Source organism: Solanum verrucosum, unplaced genomic scaffold (genome assembly GCF_900185275.1).
Source record: "Solanum verrucosum unplaced genomic scaffold, falcon-dt-bn FXZP01000093.1, whole genome shotgun sequence".
In the NCBI taxonomy this organism is placed as follows: domain Eukaryota; kingdom Viridiplantae; phylum Streptophyta; class Magnoliopsida; order Solanales; family Solanaceae; genus Solanum; species Solanum verrucosum.
In genome coordinates, this window is record NW_026020065.1 from 591,368 (window position 1) to 615,425 (window position 24,058).

At 31.7% G+C, this 24,058-nt stretch overlaps 3 protein-coding genes across 6 annotated transcripts in view; 2 read left to right on the forward strand and 1 right to left on the reverse strand.

Moving 5' to 3' along the window:
• LOC125823765 (small ubiquitin-related modifier 1-like) overlaps positions 1 to 24,058 on the reverse strand; it is a 498,077-nt gene that overhangs the window by 168,560 nt on the left and 305,459 nt on the right. The window lies entirely within an intron of this gene.
• LOC125823727 (protein DETOXIFICATION 40-like) lies at positions 394 to 7,711 on the forward strand. The gene is made up of 7 exons (XM_049503101.1): positions 394 to 770; positions 1,411 to 2,042; positions 4,372 to 4,428; positions 5,094 to 5,332; positions 6,180 to 6,298; positions 6,395 to 6,481; positions 7,162 to 7,711. The coding sequence occupies exons 1-7, from the start codon at positions 432 to 434 to the stop codon at positions 7,225 to 7,227; spliced, it is 1,539 nt and encodes a 512-aa protein (XP_049359058.1). The 5' UTR covers positions 394 to 431; the 3' UTR covers positions 7,228 to 7,711.
• On the forward strand, positions 13,909 to 17,108 carry LOC125823742 (septum-promoting GTP-binding protein 1-like). The gene is made up of 5 exons (XM_049503123.1): positions 13,909 to 14,387; positions 15,224 to 15,344; positions 15,559 to 15,655; positions 15,744 to 15,867; positions 16,874 to 17,108. The coding sequence occupies exons 1-5, from the start codon at positions 14,022 to 14,024 to the stop codon at positions 17,036 to 17,038; spliced, it is 873 nt and encodes a 290-aa protein (XP_049359080.1). The 5' UTR covers positions 13,909 to 14,021; the 3' UTR covers positions 17,039 to 17,108.

Here is a 24,058-nt window from a genome sequence, read left to right on the forward strand (position 1 = left end):
TTATACTTTCAAGCCTAATAACTCTCAATAATAAAATAGGAAGAAAAATGCTATTTATGTATTGATTTTGTGAAAATTGAAATGACAAGTATTTAAAGAATATATATCTTTAGTATGGACCTATAAATATGAATAAAGAGAATATTAAGGAACATCTATTTTTAGTAAAAATGACATTTAATTAGGAAAGAAGGAATTAGATGTTGAATTTGTTAAAAAAAATTCCATTGAATATTGCTTTTTCATGTTTTGAATTTGTTCGTGAAAATTTTATCTCCGCCAGCTGTTTTTATATATATTCCAAAAATGTGAATCACATAAGCGCTGACGTTTGTTTATTTGTTTCCTTCTATATATACACACTCACTAATATTACAACATTCTAAGTTTTTTCCGCCAACTTTATCCTCTTTCCTCAGTCACCGGAATTCATGGCTTCGCCGGAAAACGACATTTACCGGCCGTTTCTACAAAACAATGTAACATCATTATCACCACAATTATCCGAAACTCACAATTTCGAATCAAGCAACGAGCTCGAAACTGTGCTATTGGACACTGAAATACCTCTCTGGAGTAAACTCCGATTAGCGACATGGATCGAAATGAAGCTCCTCTTCTTCCTTGCTGCTCCGGCGGTTATGGTTTACATGATTAATTACATCATGTCTATGTCTACTCAGATATTCTCCGGTCACTTGGGTAATCTTGAGCTTGCTGCGGCTTCACTTGGAAATACTGGGATTCAAGTTTTTGCTTATGGTCTTATGGTATGGTTTTCGTTAATGCAGATAACATGTTTGATATATTGTCTGAGTGAGAAAATTAAAGTTATTCTGGAATTTTTTTTTATGAAAATAGGAAGAAATATAGGCGGATTCACAATTCGAAGTTTATGAGTTCGTATACTCGATTCACAATCACATATTTATATGTAGTTTATGAATTTCTTAATAAAAATACAGCATATGTGCAAAAGTTACTGAGTTCGAACAAATTTTGGAGTAATCAGAGTTATATTCTAATTTTAGGTGAAATTGTACTATTTCGTGAAATATGTTTTTTTCTCGAAAATTGGGGTTAGGGGAAGAGATAATGTTAAAGTTCAGGTAGTCAATCAACTGAGCTAGTAAGATTTTCCGTAAGGTGGGGAGTCAAACTTTCATCAATTATGTGAAAGTTCATGTAGTCGAGCTACTAAGATTTCCCATAAGGTGAGGAGTTCATCAATTATGTTAAACTAAGATTTCCCATAAGGCGGGGTGTCAAACTTTCATCAATTACGTGAAGCTAAGATTTCCCGTAAGGTGGGGAGTCAAACTTTCATCAATTATGTGAAAATTCATATAATCAATCAACTGAGTTACTAAGATTTCTCGTAATTTATGTTCGTATGTTTGTAAATGGCAGTTGGGCATGGGAAGTGCAGTGGAAACACTATGTGGTCAAGCATTTGGGGCAAAGAAATACGATATGCTTGGAGTTTATCTTCAAAGATCGACAGTTCTGTTAACTCTAACAGGAATTTTACTCACCATAGTGTACATTTTCTGCAAGCCGATTCTAATATTTCTAGGCCAAACTGAGAGAATTGCAGCAGCAGCAGCGTTATTTGTGTACGGTTTAATCCCTCAGATATTTGCCTACGCCATTAATTTTCCAATTCAGAAATTCCTTCAAGCTCAGAGCATTGTAGCCCCGAGTGCCTATATCTCCGCTGCAACGCTAGTGTTGCATTTGGGGTTGAGCTGGGTGGTGATTTTTAAGATCGGGCTCGGATTACTTGGGGCGTCATTAGTGTTGAGTTTGTCATGGTGGATAATTGTTATAGGCCAATTTGTGTACATTGTGAAGAGTGACAAGTGTAAACAGACATGGAAAGGGTTCAGTTGGATGGCGTTTTCCGGCTTGCCGGAGTTCTTCAAGTTATCGGCAGCCTCGGCAGTGATGCTGTGCTTGGAGACTTGGTACTTTCAGATTGTGGTGTTGCTTGCTGGCTTGCTTGAAAATCCTGAAGTGGCTTTGGATGCTCTTTCTATTTGGTAAGAACAAAACTTCCTGCCAATTATTTTGGATAGTAATTGTTTTTGCCAGAAACGGTTTGTGTTTGACCAGAAAACATTTTTGAGCTCCAATTAGTGTTTAATTGAATTTTTATAAAGTGTTCTAAGTGTATTACATGCTTTTAAAAAAAACAACTTTTTTAGCTTGTCAATTAACTTCTTCGTACTTATTTTCTTCCAAAATTTTGGCTAAATGCCTTACTTTTTTAAAATAAGCATTTTTTGAAAAAAACAAATAAACTCTTTTATTGTTGCGAAAGCTTGACCAAACAAACTATTAGTTTGATTAGAAATAGAGTTGTAAGAGAGATATTGTACCAAAACATCTTTTGAATTTTATAATTTTAAATAAATCACGTAGAATGATGAAATTAAAGAGTTACTAAATATATATAAAAAAAAATCTTTATAACATAGTATAAACTAAACAAAAAAAAGGTAAAACAAGTAAATTTAATGGTCTCTTTACTCTCTCAGATTCCATTCCCAATAAAATTGTATCCCTTCCCATTAAATTTGAGTAGATTTGCTTGTATTACTATTTTTTCCCTATGTTTATTTTTAAAAGTATTTTTTAAAATATATATTTAGTAAGATTGTAAAATCCAATTCTTATACAATCCAATTGGAAAAACTTAAACTCTTGAATATTTACATTCATGATCTTTTACTCTGATTCTTATACAATTTTACCAAATGAGTAAATCATAGTTAATAAACAAGATATCAAAATATTCTACGGTGCTACATTGATAAATAACTTATCTCAGTGTCCCTTTTATAAATAAATTTTCGTATTTATAAATTTTTAAATATATATAATCTTATAAAGATTTAGTTGTCGAATCTTTTCATATGGGGTAGAGCTGAGCATGAGTCTTTTTATATTAAATTTAAAATGATGAGTTTTTTTTTATGAAATATAAATTTATGAGTCAAGTTTTACATTAAAAAAAATTGAAATTCTAAATTGTAGTCTGAAATCACATATCCAAAGGCTGATTTGAGATAATGACTTCATATCGCATGTCCAAACACAAGTTATAAATACATGTTATTTTTATCAAGTTTCACGATAAGTATTTTTTTGATTGCGCTTATCCTCTTTTTCGTCTCTTCCTTCTTAACGTGGCGTTTTTTTCTTCTTTATTTGACGTAGAAAATATTTACATAATTAAATCATTTGAAAAGTAATTATATGTAATCTTGTTTAATTTGGTAATCCAAAACAAATGATAAATAATTTGTCATAACATGTTAAATGCTAGTGTCAAATTTATACCTGAACTATGTTTGGTCTGGTTGCAAATTGTGAAAATAGACTTTTAGATCCATTTTTTCTTTAACCAAACAATAATGGAGAAAACTTTTTAAATGATTGCATGGAGAAAAAGCTTAAGACCTACTGCTTTGAGTTTGAGCCCACACAAAAGTTAGAGTCATGCTTTTAATTATTCTGTCTAAATCAATTCATCCAACACATTCAGAGTTGTTTGGTACACGGGATAAGATGAAAATAGGTGAGGTGGATTACAAGGTAGGGGATTCAAAACTTCACTAATAAAGTGAAATTTTAGATGACTAACTAACCAACTGTGTTATTAAGATTTTCCAGAATTACTATTAAATTTATTTGATAAATATAAATTTAACTTAGATAATCTTGTCATTAAAAAGTAAAAAACACTTAAATTTTTGAAAAACAACTTCTGCTTCATGTATAACTTGTCATGTTCTGTGAAGACAGAATTTTTCTAATGATTTAATCCTTTTGGAAAAAGAATGGAATAGCAATAGAGATACATTATTAAAAACAGGCCTAATTTCAGGTCTGACAGTGCAGCGTATTTAGTACTTATCTAGATTTGTGTACTCAACTTGTACCACTAGAGTATTAATACTTATTATTTTATTTGATTTCAATACTGTTCATATTTGAAAAAGGATTTAAGTTATATATACGGATAGTGTAATAACCTTATCACGCGGTTAGTGTGATTTGAAGAAATGATTCAATTTTTTTGATACATATTAGGGAAAAGGGCCTGATATATCCTCGTTACAAAAGTGGTTCACATACATCCTTACCGTTACAAAAGTCAATCTAACTTCTCTTTTAGTTAAAAAGTCAAGTTAACCTACTTATGAACATCAGTGAAGTATAGCAAAATTACTACTTGAAGGATGGTTCTTTCATTATTTAGATACAAGTCTGATTATTTGTTAACTGTAGAATCTAAGGTATGTTACAAATTTTCAATTGCTAACCATTTTGCCTTTTCTTGTGTTTGGTGGTGAATAACTCAAGCATGTCAATTTCTGGTTGGGTCTTCATGATATCAGTTGGATTCAATGCAGCAGCAAGGTCAGTTCTCGTTTTAACTTACCTTTTTCTCGTTTGTTATTACTCTTCTTGAGATTGGTGTTTGAGCTAGATAATCTATTTTTTCATTTCTGCAAATGAATCGGAATACATAGATAGATACCGTAACTTGGTTTCAACTGACAACTAAGCACTCTAACTTTGAGAATGCACATCTAGACACTTCAGCTTGTCCCCACTCTGTCTTGTTGGCACCCTACCGTGACGTGTGTAGGTGATCATTTTGTAAGTTGGAGTGTTCAATTGACACAATGAAGACGAGTTGAGGTGTCTAGATGTGCATCCTCAAAGATGAAGTGTTTAGTTGCCAGTTGAGACCATGAGGCGTCTATCTATGTATTATGCCTTTTCATTAATGTTGACTGCTGCGCATTGGTAATTCTGGCGATACTTTGTTTGTACCATACAATGGAAGTGCAATGACGCTGAAAGTTTGTGTATTATTTATTCTCGATATCTTCCAAGCTTTTTCACGCATGTTGGAAATTTACATTCATCAAGTTTATATGCAATAACTAAGTTATTTGAGTTTATATGGAAATGGTCGTGCAAATTGCTGAACTTGAGATGTATTTATAAGGATAATTATGATTGAAATGGGGAATATCCTTTTCTGACTTTCTTAAATGTGACATGCTGATGAACAGTGTGAGAGTGAGCAATGAACTAGGAGCTAGGCATCCCAAATCAGCAGCTTTTTCTGTTGTCGTGGTTACATCGTGGTCTTTCATTCTCTCAGTGATTGCTGCAGTCATCATTCTTGCATTGCGTAATCTCATCAGTTATGCCTTCACTGAAGGTGAAGTCGTGGCTGAAGCTGTCTCGGATCTTTGTCCATTGCTTGCGCTTTCCCTCATCCTCAACGGAATTCAGCCCGTCTTGTCAGGTAAGAGGTTTATCAAGCATCCTCTTTACAATTTGAAACCTTATTTGAAACGGCATAATACATAAATGTGCCCTTTAAATGTACAGTATGCTGTGGGCATACACTCTATGATTTGCTTCTGCCACAAACAATTCTTTGAATCTCCTTTCTAGTTTGATCACTGAGAACAGATCAATTTTTCTTATGGACCATAGGTACTATATTGAATTTGAATCAGATTTAGGATCGATATATATCGAATTTTAAGTAGAGAACTAGAGATGGAATAGTTACCCGGACTGTTGGTGATAAATTTCTTGCACGTGTAGTGGAATAAGTGTAGAACATATCATAACAGAATCAATGTGACCTCAAATTGGAAGAGTTATGGTTTCAGTGCAAGATTTAGATCTTTGGCCCTCTAGTTCCTCAACATATGTCCATATACTAATATAGTATTACTCAATTGTCGAACACTGTCAAATGGACGATTTCTGACCATGCGCTAAAGGCAACACAGTCAACTGATCATTCTTTGAATAAATCACATAACGAATGACCCTTAAAAAATTACACAAATTGAAGGCAAATGAAAAACGAAGCACAAGCAGAGGAAAAAAATTTCGTTAAAGAAAAAGAGTGAACATCTTTAATTAGGGAATTGATGAAATTGGCAATTGTGGTACTACTATTCAAGTTCAACCATCTAAGTGCTTCTCTGTATTTAGGTCTGAATATGAACAACACACTCGGATAGTCACTCAACTAATAATTATTATCTTAGAAAGTCACTATTACTTGAGTTGAGAAATCAACTCCTTGCTTTGTTAACATATCTGACAAAATTCCTGTACTTAAATCTTAAAAGGTGTGGCTGTTGGCTGTGGATGGCAAACCTTTGTGGCCTATGTCAATATAGGCTGCTATTACATTGTTGGAGTTCCATTGGGTATTCTTCTCGGCTTTTACTTCAAACTTGGCGCTAAGGTAATTTAACCATTCCCCGTGAACATTCTCCACAACCAAATTTCTAGTCCCAGTCTTAACATTATAGAAAAGATAACATTATTCTGGTGCATACAGGGAATATGGTCAGGAATGCTGGGAGGTACAGTGATGCAAACAATCATTTTAATATGGATCACCGCTCGAACTGATTGGAATAAAGAGGTAAAACTCTTTAATTTTTCTAGTGCTTGTAATCATCCTGTTAGAAGTAGACAACATTTTTCCAAAACACTATTTGGTTACAAAACTCCTTATGTTTATTGTAAAGTCCTCTCGTTACCTATCTATTTTAAGATCATTTCTTGGAAAAGATTGGCATAACTACGAATCAAGTCCAAATATAAGTTAGTCAACAACAACATACCCAGTGTAATCTCATAGGTTGAGTCCAAGGAGGGTAGAGTGTATGCTGACCCCTACTTCATCGAGGTAGAGAGACTGTTTCCAAAAGTCCCTCAACTCAATTAACGCATATCGTAGTAGTTTGAAAAACAAAAATACAGAAGTTCAAATGTAAGTTAGTCATAGGGAGGATATCCTTAATATGCCAGAACAATCTTGAAAAGGATCTATGCTTTTTACTAGTTATATTATCAATATAAGACAACGCATCCAGATGAACTGGCTCTTAGAATACAAAAATATGGCGCGAGCATCCTTTCCTTGAACTAAACATGAATTGAGGCGGATCTAGAGCAGGTTCAATGGTTCAACTAAACTTGTTTTCTGCTTAATCCACAAGGGAAATCGTGCCAAAAAAAACCAAAAACCCGTGTGTGTGTGTAGATTACACTCATTCTGAGTCTATTGATTATAAATTCTACATTCGTCTTCAATTGCAGGTGGAATCAGCTCAGAGTAGGTTGAAAACGTGGGATGACAAGAAAGAATCAATTCTAGAGGAATAGATGAATTTTGGATGGACAAAAAGGAGGTTCATGCTAAGGGATTTTCCCATGTTTTCTCTAACAAATGGGGTTTCCACAAAGCTAATAATGCAGTAATAATACCAATTTTTGAATGAAGATGATCAAGAATCAAGATTAATTATGAAGTTGATATAGAAATTGTAGTCAAGGTCCAAAAATTATTTAAAAAATATTTCCCACCCATTTAAGCTGAAACTTGCCACTGATTTTTTGTTGTTGTAATGGTGGTTTTTTTGGACATAGGAAGATAGGAGTATATGTATGTTAAATATCTATACAAGTGGATGAACTAGTGAGGGAGTTTGAAGCTCGATTTCAGTATTGGGTAACACTAATATCCTGCCTATAGAAAAATTCGTGTAATGAGCCGAGGATGGCACATGCCAAAGTCATGATTGAAATTGTCGCTTGTTTGATATGTTTTATTATGAAATAAAATTGTATCGTTGCTATTAGTTAAATATATAATTTTTGACATGATGGTATTAGAATCAAGGTCGTGAGTTTCCTAGGAAAACATGCTGCTTGGCCAACATTTACAATTATTGTTTTCATGCCATAATTAATCTCATCAAAGTCAATCAACAAGACAACAATTAGGGTTGTTCATGGTCATGGTTAAAAAACTAAATCGAATCGCAATGCGAATCAAATCGATATTTGGTTTGATTTGGTTAGATTTGGTTTTAAATTTTGAAAATCGATACTATTTGGTTTGGTTTTGGTTTTACTGCAGAACAACTGCAAAAATAATCAAACCGAACCAATAAGATATATAAATTTTATAATTATTTATATATTATTCATAAATAAAATATAAATATTTTGTTAAGTTTTAAGTAACTTATGTCTTTAACTTTACTATTTTCTCAAGCCCAACACTTAAATTTTAGCTCAACTATTACAATCTTAAGTCCAAGTCCATTAAAATTTAATACTTTAGTCTTTACCTACCATACCTTTCATAAGATAGTTACAATTTCTCTTAGTTGAATCACTTTGTTCGTGTAATGATAACTCTAGTATTGCTTAATTGAACCAACAATAGTTTTTCTGTGGATTGTTCATGTACAAGGTGTTTGTGTCTATCAAATACGTATGTCCTAAAAAATTTATTACTTTCAAATCGAAAAAACCAAAAAAACAGAACCAAACCGAACCAAACTGTCATTAACCAAATCGACGGTTATCTTTTTCGTTTGGTTTGGTTAGGTTTTAGAAATTTAAAAAATCGGCTAATTAGTTTGGTTTTAACCAATAACCGATCCAAATCGAACCACGAATACTCTTAACAACAACCTACCAACAATGGTTGTGGTGGAGTGGTAAGTACTCCTTCATCCTTAACCAAGAAGTCTTAGGTTCGAGTTCCCTTAAATATGAAGTTACTTTTGTTAGAGAGCATTTTACCCCAATATGGGACTTCCCGCAAATAAAAAAAAAGAAAAGACAACAACCTATTACATGGACAAAATAACAAGAATACAATTATTGTTTTTATGCCATAATTAATCCCAATAAAGTCAATTATCAATCTATTACACACACGAAATTGTAAGTATAAACAATTATTGTTCTCATGTCATCACTTCTTTTGTTCCATATTAGTAGATGATTTTCCTTTTCTATACACACATTAAGAAATCATAAATTAAAAGGTAGTTTTACTAATTCACCCCACAAAAAACTTTTTGGGAATTTTATAAACAAATGTTAACACTTGAAACAGAATTAATTGCAAGAATAATATAGAAAAAAATTAAGTATTATTTTTTTAACTAGTAAAATTACCCGCGCGAAGAAATTTGATATCACAAAATTTATAAAATAATACTTTAAATCTATCAATCATTAAAACTAAAACACTATGTTGTCTTACATACAAGATTACATAGTATCGAACATTAATAATATAAAGGAAAATGATAATTATAGCATCTTATCATTATCCTTCAATCAATCATCTTTAATTTGATTTTATAATTTATCCTTTTGCCTCCAAGAAGTGTTACTATTTGATATTTTTGGGAAATTGGATGAACATCGACATGAGATATTAAATTTTCTAATAAATAAATAATATTATCTGTACTAACAAATACTTATAACAATAACTTTACAGAAACATAAACAACAAAATTTAAAACATGTACTCAAAAACAACAATTAATATCATAAGCATAAATTATTGGCTGTAAAAAATATACCAAGATCTATAACAATAGAATAAAACAGAAAGGAAAAAATTGAGCCCACTGAATGCACAATGTCCCCTTAAGGAAATTATTCCCCTCTAGTACCCGAGGTTTAAAGGAATAGATCCTCTCAGGATGGAACGATTCTATTCACAAGCGTATTGATACAAAAACAATGGTATCAGTGAGCCACTCAACAAGAGCAAATTACATGAATATTTAATTGTGCAAAAGAACAAGAAGATGTTTAGAATTTTCGATGTTTTAAAATGAGAGGAAATCTATTTATTTATAGATAAAAAGGGTAGTGTGAACAAATGCTTATTGTGACTTATCGGAAATGTCAGAACTTTTTGGAAAAGTTACAACCCTTCAAAAAGGTCACAACCTTTCATAAAAGTCACAATTTTTCATAAAAGTTGCAACTCTTCGTAAAAGTCGCAACTGTTCATAAAAGTCACAATTTTTCATAAAAGTCATATATTTCATGAAAGGGGAAGGGTATTTTTGAAAATAAATAAATTTAAAAGAAAATTCTTACTTGTGGTGGCGCCATGTAGGCGGGCATATTTTCGCTTTTATATAAATATATGATTTAGCAAAATGAAAAATTAATATGAGACAATTATTTTTAATAAGATGATTAACTAATATGAAAGAGAGGGAGTCTAATTTAGTCTCATCAAAGTGAATCAATAATCATTATAAACATGATTTTTTTCAATATTTATCAACCTTGTTTAGAGGTTTATTACAATTTTAGTCTCTTATAATTCTTTGAATACAATGTTAGTATCACACTAGCTAGGTAGCAAGAATCAAAACAAATGTTTGGGTCGCAAAGTGAAATAAAACATATTTAGAAAAGACTTAATCTATCTTCGAAAATTGAAATTCAGAATTCGAACTTCATGACATTGTGTTATGAAGCGTTGAATTATAATATTCTAATTCGAATTTCCGATCGTATTATTCCACAAAATTTTGAAACAAATGCCACCTAATTGCAAATACCAAAAAACATAATGAAGAAACACAAAAACATAATGAAGAAACAATGAACCTTCTTTATTATTATTAAAAATAAAAAAAAACTCACCATGAAACATGTACATGTGTGCACCCACATGGGACATTATTATTAGTTCATGTAAAGATTATATTCCATATTATTATTATTATTATTTTACCATAAGGTATGAAAAATAGCCCATTTTTTAAAAATAAATTTGTAGAGAAAAGATGATGAGATATAATTAGATGACATGTGGTTAGCATTTTCAGTCCCTTTGTTATTGAATTATTTTACTTTTAAAAAATATTGAACTAAACATGACTAATTTTCAATTATTTGAGATGTGTATCTTCGATCCATCTGCTGTGAATATTCATAATTTTTGAGATCTATTAAATATATTGTTCAATTGTTTAATTACCCAAGTATTATGTTAGAATTGTATTGTTATTTTATATTTGAGGATAATATACTTTTAAAAAGTTATAATATTTTTTCCATGTAAAGAGATAAAAAATACTCATTTTAATAAGTCGAAGTCTAGAAGGTGAAAATATGATGAATCGTATATCACAAAGACTAAAATTAGATTTCATCAATAATTAAGAGACCCAAGGTACTCCTTCCGTTTAATTTTATTTGATCCTTATACTAAAAATATCATTTTTACTTATTCATTATAACAAATTAAGAGAAAATTTATTATCTCTTCTTCTAATATATCAATCCTTGTCATTAAATAATTACATAAAGTATTACTATTTTTTCTTCCCATAGTAGTCAAATTTTGATTTCCGAACACAATTAATAGAATAATTTAGTAAAATGGTCTCTTGATAATTTTTTTCTAAAAAGATGATGTCAAATCAACACGAGTCAAGTAAAATGAAACAGACAGAATCATACTATCCTTCCTACATATAAATAAATTTCGAATCAGTGACCCTCACATGCTATATATACTTTTAAATATGGAAATTATTATATGTCGTTGCTAACTTGTTCCTATTAAGTTTTATTAATGTCAAATTGCCTAAAATTTCCCAAACCAAACGAATATCCTCCAATAATTTTAATCAATTAAATCAGTTTAATGTCTCCTAATTAGGTGTCGTGGGCCATACATAACCATTAAACACGCTCTCAATTAATAAACACGTATTATTGTGGGGTTCAAATGATTTCGAAATCACTCTACCACCTATTAATTAATATTCTTCTACTTTAATTCTCAATTTCTATACTCTTTTTATTTAGGTTCATGTCCCTTGTAGTTAAGATGTGTCGTGTCATGTCATGTCTAATCGTCTCTTCTCGATCCCTTCTTGAAATATCTCTGTCTCTCCTGAGACCTATCAGTGCCTTTGTGCTTCTTCTATTTACATGTCCGAACCATTTCAGTCTCGTTTTCTCCATTTTGTTCACCACTGATATACCTCTCTCATTCCATGCCCCACATATTTTCAATCCTATTCTTATCTCTCCTAGTATGCTCACACATTAATCTAAGTATCCTCTTCATAGACATATATCTTTTGAACGTGTAAATTCTTGACTGACCAACACTCTACCTCCTATAATATAGCAAGTCTGTAAATCACTCTATAATACTTATTTTTAAGTCTTGATGACACATTCTTATTTTATAGAATGTCGGATACGAACTTTAATTGCATCCATCCCGTTTCAATGTGACATCATGATCGATCTCTCCACTTTCTTAGACGTTTTAAAGACATTTTATAGTGTTAAAATGATTCTAATGTTTTCAATACATGTGGAATATGAGAATTTCAAACTCATAAGTAGGTCTTGCGGTCCCTCAATCAACACGCTATCAATTGAAAACACGTATTATTGTTGGGTCCAAATATTTTAAACTTCTTAAATATCATTTCCTATTTTTTAAAAAGAAAAATAATACCACTATTTATTCTTATGAAATGAAATGTTACCTAATTAGAAAATAGATAAAAAGTATACTATAAGTTACAATCTTTTATAATTTAAAATACATTAAAAGATATAAAAGAAGTTATCGTAAATACAATAATTTGTTTTGAGTCTCTAAAAAGCAGTGATAGTATCATATAAAGCGGAATGAAGAATATAATTCTTAAAGAACCACAAAAATTTAATTCAGTGTTTTAAAACTTTTTAGTGGTAAACTTAATTTTAGTATTTTAAACATTTAAAAATATGAAAAACTTATTTGAAAAAAATAATTAAGATACAATCAGACTTCTTTATAATAGTCATCCTCTGTAATAATATTATAATAATTTTAAAAAAAATTGAATCAATTTTCATATTATATGTTCTGTATAGTAATATTTCGCTATCACAATTCAAAAATATTCATATAAATAACGTTATTCCGAAGACATTTAATGGTACAAATTTAGACTTAAAATTAGGTTGGTTGATATTTTCATTACTTTCAAACTTATTAATCAATTATTTTCTTGAAAAGAAGATTTTTTATTTATTTTATAGTATATAATAATATAATATAAAATAAATAATGAATAATGAGTGGGGCTCCTCTTTCCATTTAGATACCTTACATGGTTGCATGATTATTGGCTAACTTGGCTACACGTGAAATTGACCCTTTCTTCATACATTTGTCGGTTCTTTAATTAATTTACTAGTACTTAATTTCTCCAGTTTTTTTATGATGAGAGAATTTGCTGTCGTTATCTTTTGGGCGTGTATAAGATAAATTTCATTTCAGTATAATATCTCACAATTATATTGAAACTGCACTAAATATATTTCGTGTGATGAGCTTGATCGAAAAAGCTTTTTTTTTTAATGATAAGAGAACTTTGTTATCTTTTGGGTGTGCACGAGATAAATCTTACTTCAGTATATAATATCCCACAAATTACACTGAAATCGCACTAAAGATGCCCCATATTGCAATCTTGACCGAAAATGTGTTTTTTTTTTATGATAAGGAAACTTGCATTAGTTATCTTTCATATGTACGCGCACAAGATGAATCTCACTTCAATATAATATTTCGTAAACTACATTGAAACCACACTAAACATGTCGTGTGCGACGAACTTGACCGAAAAGACAGTCAAAAGATAAATTTATACTTTATTACAAAACATTTGCCTATATACAAAAAAAATAAAATCAAAATATTTATTTTTTTATCTCACCAACCTATAGACAACTATATTTGAAACTAATTATTACATAGTTCATATTTTCATTTAAACCTTTTAAAACGGTCAAACCGTCCCTTATTACACGGCAATAGTGACAAACTTAATTAGCCGTTAACCACACATTAAAAATAGAAAAAATAAAATGAATGGTAAAAGTTCAAATTAAATTAAATTCCACACAAAAAAACAAACTCTAAGAAGAAGAAAAATAAATAAATAAAAAGAAATTATGATTAATAATTCTGCAAAAGAGACTTGCCTTTTTTTTTCTTTCTTTTAAGGCCAAAAGAAGAAGCTAAGCACTATAAGCATTAGCTCCCTCTTGAGGCCTTTTCTTTTTCCTTAGAAATTAAATCACCAAAAAAAAGAGGGAAAAAAATGACTAAACGTTTGCTCCTTTGTTATAGAAGAATGGTTCATTTGAATATGAAAAGGAAAATCATATGTAAATTTACAATTTTACAAAAATATTTGAATTCATTTTGGAACAATGTTCTTGCTTGTTGGTTAGGTAAGTCTATTAATTATAGACAATTGTCACATAATCAATCTTTTCCAGCCACCACCACCGCCAAGGGGATGCCATCTCCGCCAGCTGGGGCGGAAATGGCGTCCCACGGAAGGTTTTCGGAGAATATGGCAGCCACATGTTGTTGTGACCATTCTAAGGATTCATCTGAGAATGTTGTTGCCTTGAAGATTAGTCTATTGGGTGATAATCATATTGGAAAGACAAGTTTCTTGGTAAGTTTCTTTTCTTCTTCTATATATTTTCAAACAAGCGGTATCAGAGTCAGATTCATCTTTATCTGAGGTTAAACCTCCATGTTGTATTTTTCATGTTCTAGATGTTTGGTTTAATTTGACGTGTGGGGTTAGAGTCAGATTCATCTTTATCTGAGGTTGAACCTCCATGTTGTATTTTTCATGTTCTAGATGTTTGGTTTAATTTGACGTGTGGGGTTAGAGTCAGATTCATCTCTACTCTTGCTATATATATCCGAGGTTTAACCTCCATGTTGTGTTTTTTCATGTTCTAGATGTTTGGTTTGGGTGTGTGGGGTTAGAGTAAGATCCATCAATCTATATTCTTGATATATTCGATGTTGAGTCTCAATGTTGTGTTTTTCATGCTCTAGGTGTTTGGTTTGGCGTGTGGGGGTTAGAGTTAAATTTATCTCTATTCTTGATATATATTCGATGTTGAACCTCTGTGTGTTTTCCACACTCTAGATGCTTTATTTGGGCATGTAGGTTGTAAAGATGGATTGATTTGATAGATGAGTTCAATTTTTAAATTCTTAATTTCCATTGAATCCATTGAACTTTTGGAAATATGAGTTTCAAAATTTAATATTTTGTGATTTTTTTCTAAGTTTCCAAAGATATTACTTTGTATCAAAATTATTGAGTTCAACTAATTTTTTGATGGATTTCTGACCCAACAATAGTAGAAAATTCCCATTTTTAGTAGTGTTATTAACAATATTGGATTATGTATTTGTAGTTTTAATTTTGATCCATTTTTAATTTTGGTTTCTGACTTTTTCTTGTGTTTTATTTTTCTTTCCAAATTGAAGAGAAAGTATGTAGGAAAAGAGAAGGTAGATGAAGGATTGTCAACCAAAGGAGTAAATCAAATGGACAAAACTTTGTGTGTGAAAGGGACAAGAATCTCATATAGCATGTGGGAAGTTAAAGGTATAAAAAAAATTATTTCGGACCTATAGGTCACGAGTTCGAGTCATGGAAATAGTCCCTAATACTTTTATTAGAATAAACTGTTTACATCACACTCTTTGAGTTGCGGTTCTTTTTAGGACTCTGCTGACACGAGATGATTTGTACATCGAACTGTCCATTTTAATTTTCTGAAATGATGATTAATTAATTATTAATAATAACAATAATGCAGGTGATGTTTCTGGCCCAACTCAAATTCCAATGGCTTGTAAGGACTCTGTAGCAATGTTTTTCATGTTTGATCTCACAAGTAGATGTACACTTAGTAGGTATGACGTTTAATTTATATTCACTGACAGTATATATAATGCAATTTTGATATTATCACTGTAATTTACCGTGTCGTTTTTCGTGCAGTGTCCTTAGCTGGCATCAACAAGCACGTCAATGGAATCAGACGGCAATTCCTGTAATGATAGGGACAAAGTTTGATGATTTTGTGAAATTGCCATTGGATCTTCAATGGACAATTGCAAGTCAGGTATATTTATCATTCTCACTCTTTTTTATTGCTTAGCGATCTTAGCGTACGATCTGAATTGTTTTTATCTTGATTTTGGATTTAAGCATCTAAAAAGTTTGTATGTGCAAACGATTTAGATATGTATTAATAGTGACGAGATTTATTTTTTTGTTAAAGATGGTCAAAATTTAATATATATATAAACATAAGTTAGATTTATATACACAAATTAATTTTTCGAACAGGAGTGTTCAACTGATCACCCTTCACTATAGCCTATAGGTAGCTACGTCAGGGGTGACAATTGGGCGGGTTGGGTTAAATTTGGGCGAGTCATAATGGGTTAAGATAATAATCGGGTCAAGACCCAACTCGATCCAAATTTACTTGGGTCAAAAAGAGTTAGGTAACGGGTTATATAACGGGTCAAGACCAATCCAATCCAATTTTTACTAAGCTTAATTGTTTTATTTGTTTTTTAAAACTATTTTAGTACCTAATAAAATTATTATTTTTCTTTATTATGACTATATATAACATATCAAATTGAAAAAAAAAAGTTTTTTAAAAATATTTTGACAAGATTTGACATGAGCCAATTCGGATTACATATCAACTCAATTTTAATGGGTTGAAATGGATTGAGCTAATGAATGAGCAGGTCAATAAACAACTCAAACTTCACCGGATTGGACAGGTTGAATTTGATTTTGTCACCCCTACTCAGGTTGATAAGATCACTGCACTTTGAGCTAATGATATATAGTACTCCAATAAATATGTTTTGACTTCAAGTAGCGTTGTTTGAAAACGTCCTTATCTCTTGCATTTCTTTCAAACATGTTATGAAAAACTGTTTTCTTGAGTCGAAAGAATCCTCTCTACCCCACAAAGGTAGCAATAAAGTTTGTATATATATACCCCATTAATTATGAATTATACTAAATATGTTATTACTGTATCATTTTAATGTTTTTATTTTTATATTGATACTTATGGTGTTATACAATGTGACTTTGAACAGGCAAGAACATATGCAAAGGCACTAAATGCACCATTATTCTTCTCGAGTGCAACTTACAACATTAATGTGAACAAGATATTCAAGTTCATCACTGCTAAACTCTTCAATTTACCATGGTCATTGGAGAGAAATCTCACAATTGGTGAACCTATCATTGACTTTTAGGTTTAATTTCTCTTATTTTCTGTAATTAAAAAAAAGAAAAAAAAGGTTTGCTTTTTTTATTTACTTATTAAATGTAGATAGATATGAGAGAATCCAAAAGACTCGGAGAAAAAGAAATGATGATTCACATAGCCAACCGGTCACTAGGTAATTGTTTCCACCTAGTGAAAATTCGGGTTGTCTTCATATGACATTTTATGCATTGGAGAAAATATTTCCATTTCTTTTTCAATTATTCTTTTGAAAGTGTACTATGGTGTTGTAATTTACTAGTTTTTAAAAGTTAATAGTTAATTAGCAATATCCATGGATTTCGACCTAGCAGTCAATAAAGTGAGATGAAAAGTATTGAAGATCAGAGTTCAAATCTCAATAATTGATTGAGGCACCTTAGGTGATTTATTTACATGTCTACGCCTTTATCAAAGTTATTTGATGTATGTGTTAGTTTGGAGAAAAGAAGGTAACAAGTAGTCATTGAAATAGTCAAAGTACGTACAAATTGAACCGAAGGTAACAAGTAGTAAATGAAATAGTCAAAGTACGCACAAATTGAACCGAAGATAACAAGTAGTAAATAAAATAGTCGAAATATACACAAATTTGAACTGAACAATTTTGAAGGCTACTGTTGACCCAAAAGGTTGGTTCAAGATGATTTTCTTGATCATAAAAAAAGATCTACTAACAAAAGTAACTACTCTCAGAATAGCAACACAAGATCATTTAGAACAGGAAAATATATAGAGTTGCATATTAAAAAACTGCTTGACAATTGAAGCCTTTATATCTATAAAGATGATGTTATCAATCTGTGTATAAAAAATCAGAATTACTGATTTCAATAAACTTTGCAGAAACACGAAGTAACCAAAGTTTAATAAACCAGTAAGAATAGATGAACAGAAATTAATTGACAAAACTAAAATCTGTAAAAAACGTACCACAATCTGGAAAAACAAAATCAGAAAAAGATCAAGCCCACTGAATGCACAGTGTCCCCTTAAGGAAATTATTCCCCTCTAGTATCCGAGGTTTGATTTGGAATATGTCCTCCCAGGATAGAATGATCTCAATCACCAGTGTATTGATACCCAAAACTCTGGTGTCAGCGAACCACTCAACAACAGTAAAATACACGAAGAAATTTTGTGCAGAAAAAGAAGAAGAAATCAGAAAAATTCGTAAGGAATAAATCTGAAGAATCAATGTATTTATAGGCAAGAGGAAGTGGTTCCGAAAGGTTGCAATCCTTTCAGAATCCACACGACCATTCATGAAAGTTTGCAACCTTTCAAATGGTCATGGCTGTTTCTGAAAGTTGCAACCTTTCAGAACAGTCACTGCGGGAAATTTAAATAAAACGGGTCGCGCGTGGATCCGAGTCGGGTCGGGTTAATTAACTAATTAATTGAATCGGTTAATTAACTAATTAAAACGTTGGCCATTTAAATTAATTTAATTAACTAAAATAATTAAAACAAACTTTGTCCAAAAAATAATCTCTCGATCGATCATTTTTCCAAATCCAAAGCCAAAGCCAAAGCCAAAGCCGAAGCCGAGCCTAGCGAGTGACGACGACGACGACGCGAGGGGGGTCCTTCTTTCCAACCCTTTTAACAATTAATAGGAGTGTTTCTATATTTAAACTCTCCTATTTTTCTTTCCACCACCGATGAGGGACAAATGTCTTTTCAATAAAGTATAAGAGGACTTTTCAAGTTCTCAACTCTTCAAGTTCCCAACTTTTTCCAAGTTCCTCTTTCATCTTCCCTCAATTTCCCATTAACTCTTGCTACATACCCAACACCAAATAAATTGATCTTACCCCAGTTGCCGGTATAGAGCAATAGTTTATGAGTTTCCAAATACTATCTTGAAAAAAAGATCCAAAATACTAATATTCATTTTGAATACTAAACAAGGTAAATTTTACCATCAAGCCTACATGATATTTACCGAAACTAATTTATTTGTTTCTTCATCCCTTTGGAGCATTCATTAAAAGATGCTTTTTTTCCCTCTTTTTTTGACCCCTTCATTGAACTTCACAACATTCAGAAAGATCGAAACAACAGTCCTCACCAGAATACCAGTCAATAAATAATAATCCTTGATTTCACCGGTTGGTGGGTCAATTTCACTAACTAACCCCATCAACAAACGTGCTACATTTTCTCTTTGTGGAATGCCAGAATCCATTAAAGGCATGCTGCCTGCAACAGCCAAATAAACAAGAAGTATGATGTTTGCACTTTGAAAGAAGAACTGTAACTTACAAGTACAGACTTAGATCAGAGAAATCTTTTTGGAGGGTGTTTGAATTGGTTTAAAAGTTGGTCAAACCTACCTTAAGTTAGTTTTTGACTTCTGTGAAAGTGTTTGCCAATATATAAAAGTAATTTAAAATAAGTAAGAAATGAGTTAAAATAAGTGAAAATGTTTGGCAAGGTTAACAATAACTTAAAATAAGTTAAAAACTAAAAGTAAGTCTCTCCTATTTTTTATTTTTTTGACTTAAGAGTCATTTAAGCTTGACTAAAAGTAGAGTGAAAACTTCATTTAGGGGGGTTGAAGCTCAAATTAAATTAGAAAAAACTTTCTTTACCCTTATTTATAAATGACAGTTTGAAAAGGACGAATAATGGCAAATTTGTAATTTTCTTGATTGTTTAGGGGCTATTTCTAAAAGTGACTCTACTCTGCTATGTATAAACCATTTTCTTCATTCTTCACAAAAATTCTAGAATCCGCCATTCTCTCTCGCTCGCTCTTTTCCTTCTCCTTCTCAGGCCTTCGTTGCTGCTCTTCGCTCAATCCTAATCATTGTTTTGAATTTCTCTGGTTCAACTCTAATTGGTCTTCGGTGTTACTGTATTTTGAATTACCGATAAGTTTTTTCTTCTTTTTTTTCCAGATTTTTCTTTTCTTTAAATCTATACACTTCTGTGAAATGGACCTACAATGATAGATATTTTCATCTTTTTAAAAAAAATAAAATCTTAGGCGTGCATATCAACAATTGTATCTAATTTCCTCTTGCATGTTTGAGAATAAAGCTAAGTACATAGATGACTTGGGATTTTTTATGCACATAATGCAGCTAAGGAGATTTCTCTGGTGATAGTTTGGTCACTTTCATTTTTTCAATAGTTTTAGTTAAGCTACTTTGACCTGTTTCGGGCTTAAAGGTGAAGTAGAGGAAGGAATTGAATATGCAGATTAAGTGTTTGGTGAAAGTCTTGATCTTCAATATCAATTCTATATAAATTGCACGAGCATTTTCACGAAGTTACTTGTACAAAAGAGGTTCGTCTTTCAGGAAGTAATTTTCTTTTCATTTTAATTTTATAGGAGTGAAAACAAAATAATGTATTGTACTTCATAGTTCATACTATGTACATTGATTTGTGGAATAAATTAAAAATTACATCATGAGATTATTGAGCTTGCAAAAAGAAAACTGCGAGGATACTCATGTTGGTGGTACAACTAATACAATAGGTGACTCTACAATTGTGGATAAAATCTGATTTTGAGTACAACATGTGTTTCATCGATATATTTGCTGGAAAAAAGGTGACCAAGCATGTCTTACAACAGTTACAAGTCACAACTAATACATTCAAATTTTAAGGCAATTGTCTAAGGTCCTAATTACACTGGCTCTTTGGTGGAAATCCTATATAAATTGGAGGCTCAATCTGCCGCCTTCATTTCATGCAAATTATATGTGGTGCCTGAACAACTGAATTACTTTTCTAAATATTTTTATTTGTAGTTTACTATGTTGGTATGTGTAAGTGCGATATTTATGATTGGTGTGCTATATTTGCTTGCATCTGTATTTTTTCACTCTTGCTATCCTCAGACTTTATGTTAAAAAAAAAATTAGATACGTAAAAAAAAACACTGCAGGTTGAAAAGTGATGTTCAGTTTATGCCTTTAGTGTTTCACATGTATTCTCTCCATTAACATTGGAATGTAAATTTTATTTATGCCTTTCGATGGAGATGACCCATTTCAGGGTAATAATTCTGTTTTAGTTGTGTATCCTCCCTCTCTTTGAGATCACCTAGGATAGTTATAACTATAAAATTATATTAATGCACATATATATAAACAATTGTACAACTAAGTACTAATGTATTAGGAAATATTTTCACAGTAGTAGTTGTTTCCATATTATACAATACACTTTTCCTTATGTACTTTTCTGTAACATCTTCGTATAAATGAATTTTTACTAGTTTCTTTCTATAACATCTAAGGTATTTGATCACATGTGTGGAAATCATTAACAAAATTTTGTTGCATTTCTTTTTCAGCAGGTTTACCAAAATCTTCTGCTCCATCATTCAATAACTCAAAAAGTATTTTTACCGGATAACTTCAGTCTTTGTCATTTATATTTGTGTTCAAGAAATATATTTCAAAATAATATACTTATCTTCCAGTAGTGAGGTGCTTTCTTACTTTCATATTTCTGGTGAAATTTTGTTTGGGTGAATGAGATCTTCTTAGAGTACTAAATGAAGGATACATTATAGTACTCCACCGTATCTATTTGATCTAATTTAATTTTGATGAATAAATAGGCATCATGTGGTTTTGAGGTTTTCTTTCTCACGTTCATAGTAGGGTTCAGGTATGTTGTCTTGAAATGGATGTTTTGAGCCATATTTCAGTACACACCGATGTTATTTGAATAGCAAAATTGCGCTGTTATACTTTCTTTTCAAGCAAGCTCTCGCATCATATTTACTGTTCTGAGATGATTAAAACTATGTCAAGAAATGTTGAAACTCTATCTTCCCCATAGTAATTTTTCAGATATATGGCAGCTAAAATGTTTTTGTTCCTTTCTGCTTCAATTAAGTAAGAACCTAGAGCCTAATGGCACAACACACAAAGTACCGACATAGACATTTGCATTTCTTTGATCCAATGTTTTATAGGTAGTGTTGAACTACAACTCTGCATTTGCTTGTAGATGGTTCAAGTTCCAACTTAGTAAAATGTACCTCTCCAATTTATCCCGATCTACAAGGGGATAATTGTGTTGGGGTTTATTTGCCCTGATTTCTTACCATAAATAGGTTTTCCTTTTAGGAAAAGGTTTTAATAATTTGACTAGTTCTTTTTCTTGTAGGAAAGGTTTTAGGACTCTATAAATATAGGCTTGTTCCTTCTAACTTAATTAGCATTCACAATGTAGTCCTAGGGCTTTGAGAGTTTTGGTTAGGGGAGAATTTATGGGTCACAAGCTTGATACGTTATCACTTGTGTGAACCTCCCATGTATTCCGAGTGAATTGGTTGAGATTGTTTCTCTCTATTTTTCTACTCTCATGTTTATATAGTGGATTGCTCATCTCCTTTGTGGACGTAGGTCGATTGATCAAACCACGTTAAATCTGTCTCTTTTTGGTGTGTTTCTCAGTTGTCTTCTTACTCGTGATCTTTCGAGGTTTGCTTTGCTAGCTTCCGCATTACACCTGCTTATTTTCGGTCCTAACAAGTGGTATCTCTTCTTTTCTTTTTGGTGTTCAACATAAATTAGTTTCCTTTTGATATGTATAGAAACTCCTAAGAAATATTTAGTGAATATTTTTTTTGAAGAAAGCTGTGTTTTCTAGATGTTCTTTCAAAGATGTTAACTCATACAATGCTCCTATAGGAAAATTTGCATACTTCCATCGTTTCTGTATTTTGTTTAAGAAAATCAATGAACTGTGTCTCCATTTTTAAAATACAAAATTGTAAAATATTTTATCATAGAGCACACATAATAAAATGTCAGAAACTACGATTGTTCAGCCTTTCCTTGGGTTCGTACAGTCGGGTTTCCCATATTCACACAAGGATTGGTGATTGATGATTCATACAGAGTTTTATGAAATATCTTAGAGATTAAGAAATAGATGTACACCTGAAATGCTTCCAAGGCTGAGCAGTCTCAAAACGTCCCTTTTCTTGCAAACTGTAATCACTAAGATTAATCAAGCTATTAGAGCCTCTGGAGTTGCAAGCCAACAATGCCAAGATGAAATTCAGCAGTACAGACAAATTAAACAATCATGGATTTGCTATTAGCAGAGGTGAGCATTCAACTTTTTAACTGCATTTTCATTTGTTTAATGTGCAGTTACTGCAGAATAGTAGTTGGTATCTATTTGTCTTTCCCGATTATATCATTAGTCACCTTTTAAGTAGGCATTCAAAGAAGGTCTGCTCACAGGTTGAAGTATGCACTTTTGATGGAACTCACGGAGTTATGTTAGTCTTCAGACTCTATCTGCCCTGCTGGGACCACGTAGTGCATTAGTTAATTCATCATGTTGATATAATTAAATGCTGGATCTTTCTGTGGCCTTCTTCTGCAGTAGAGCATATCAACAGGACTGCACGATGATATGTGCTTTGCTTGTGAGATTGCAGTCATATGGATGGAGAATCAACTGAGACAAAACCAGACTCAAGATCGCATATTGGACTATCTGAACGAGGTAAAAAGTTGTCACTACCTTCTGTTCCATACAGATTGCCAACTGACTGACAGCTTTGTGAGTGTCTCCCAAGCCCAATGGGAGAATCAACTGTTGACCGTGGAAAGCTTTCTTCCATACCTACAGTCTCCTTCACAAATTGGAGTAAAGATACAGTTAGCTTTCCTGTTGAGACTTCCACTGCATAGTGCATGTTCGATTCTTCACTAGACAAGAGGAAAATATCATCCTAGATTAAATTTTTCAATAAAAACAAAATGCTAATGCTATACTACTTTTGCTACCATACTCACGAGATGACACATGATTTGATGACGGTATTAGGAGTCCTTCGAATACATCTAAGCCCTGGACACCATTGTGCCATATCCACTGGTAAATAAACACGTGTACTACACATGTCTTTCTACCTCATCTTTTTCCATTATTTTGCTTCATTTTTTCATCTTTTCCATCATCTTATACTTTTGTATTTTTCATTCTCTCATACTCACTGTTGGCGAAGACTTTT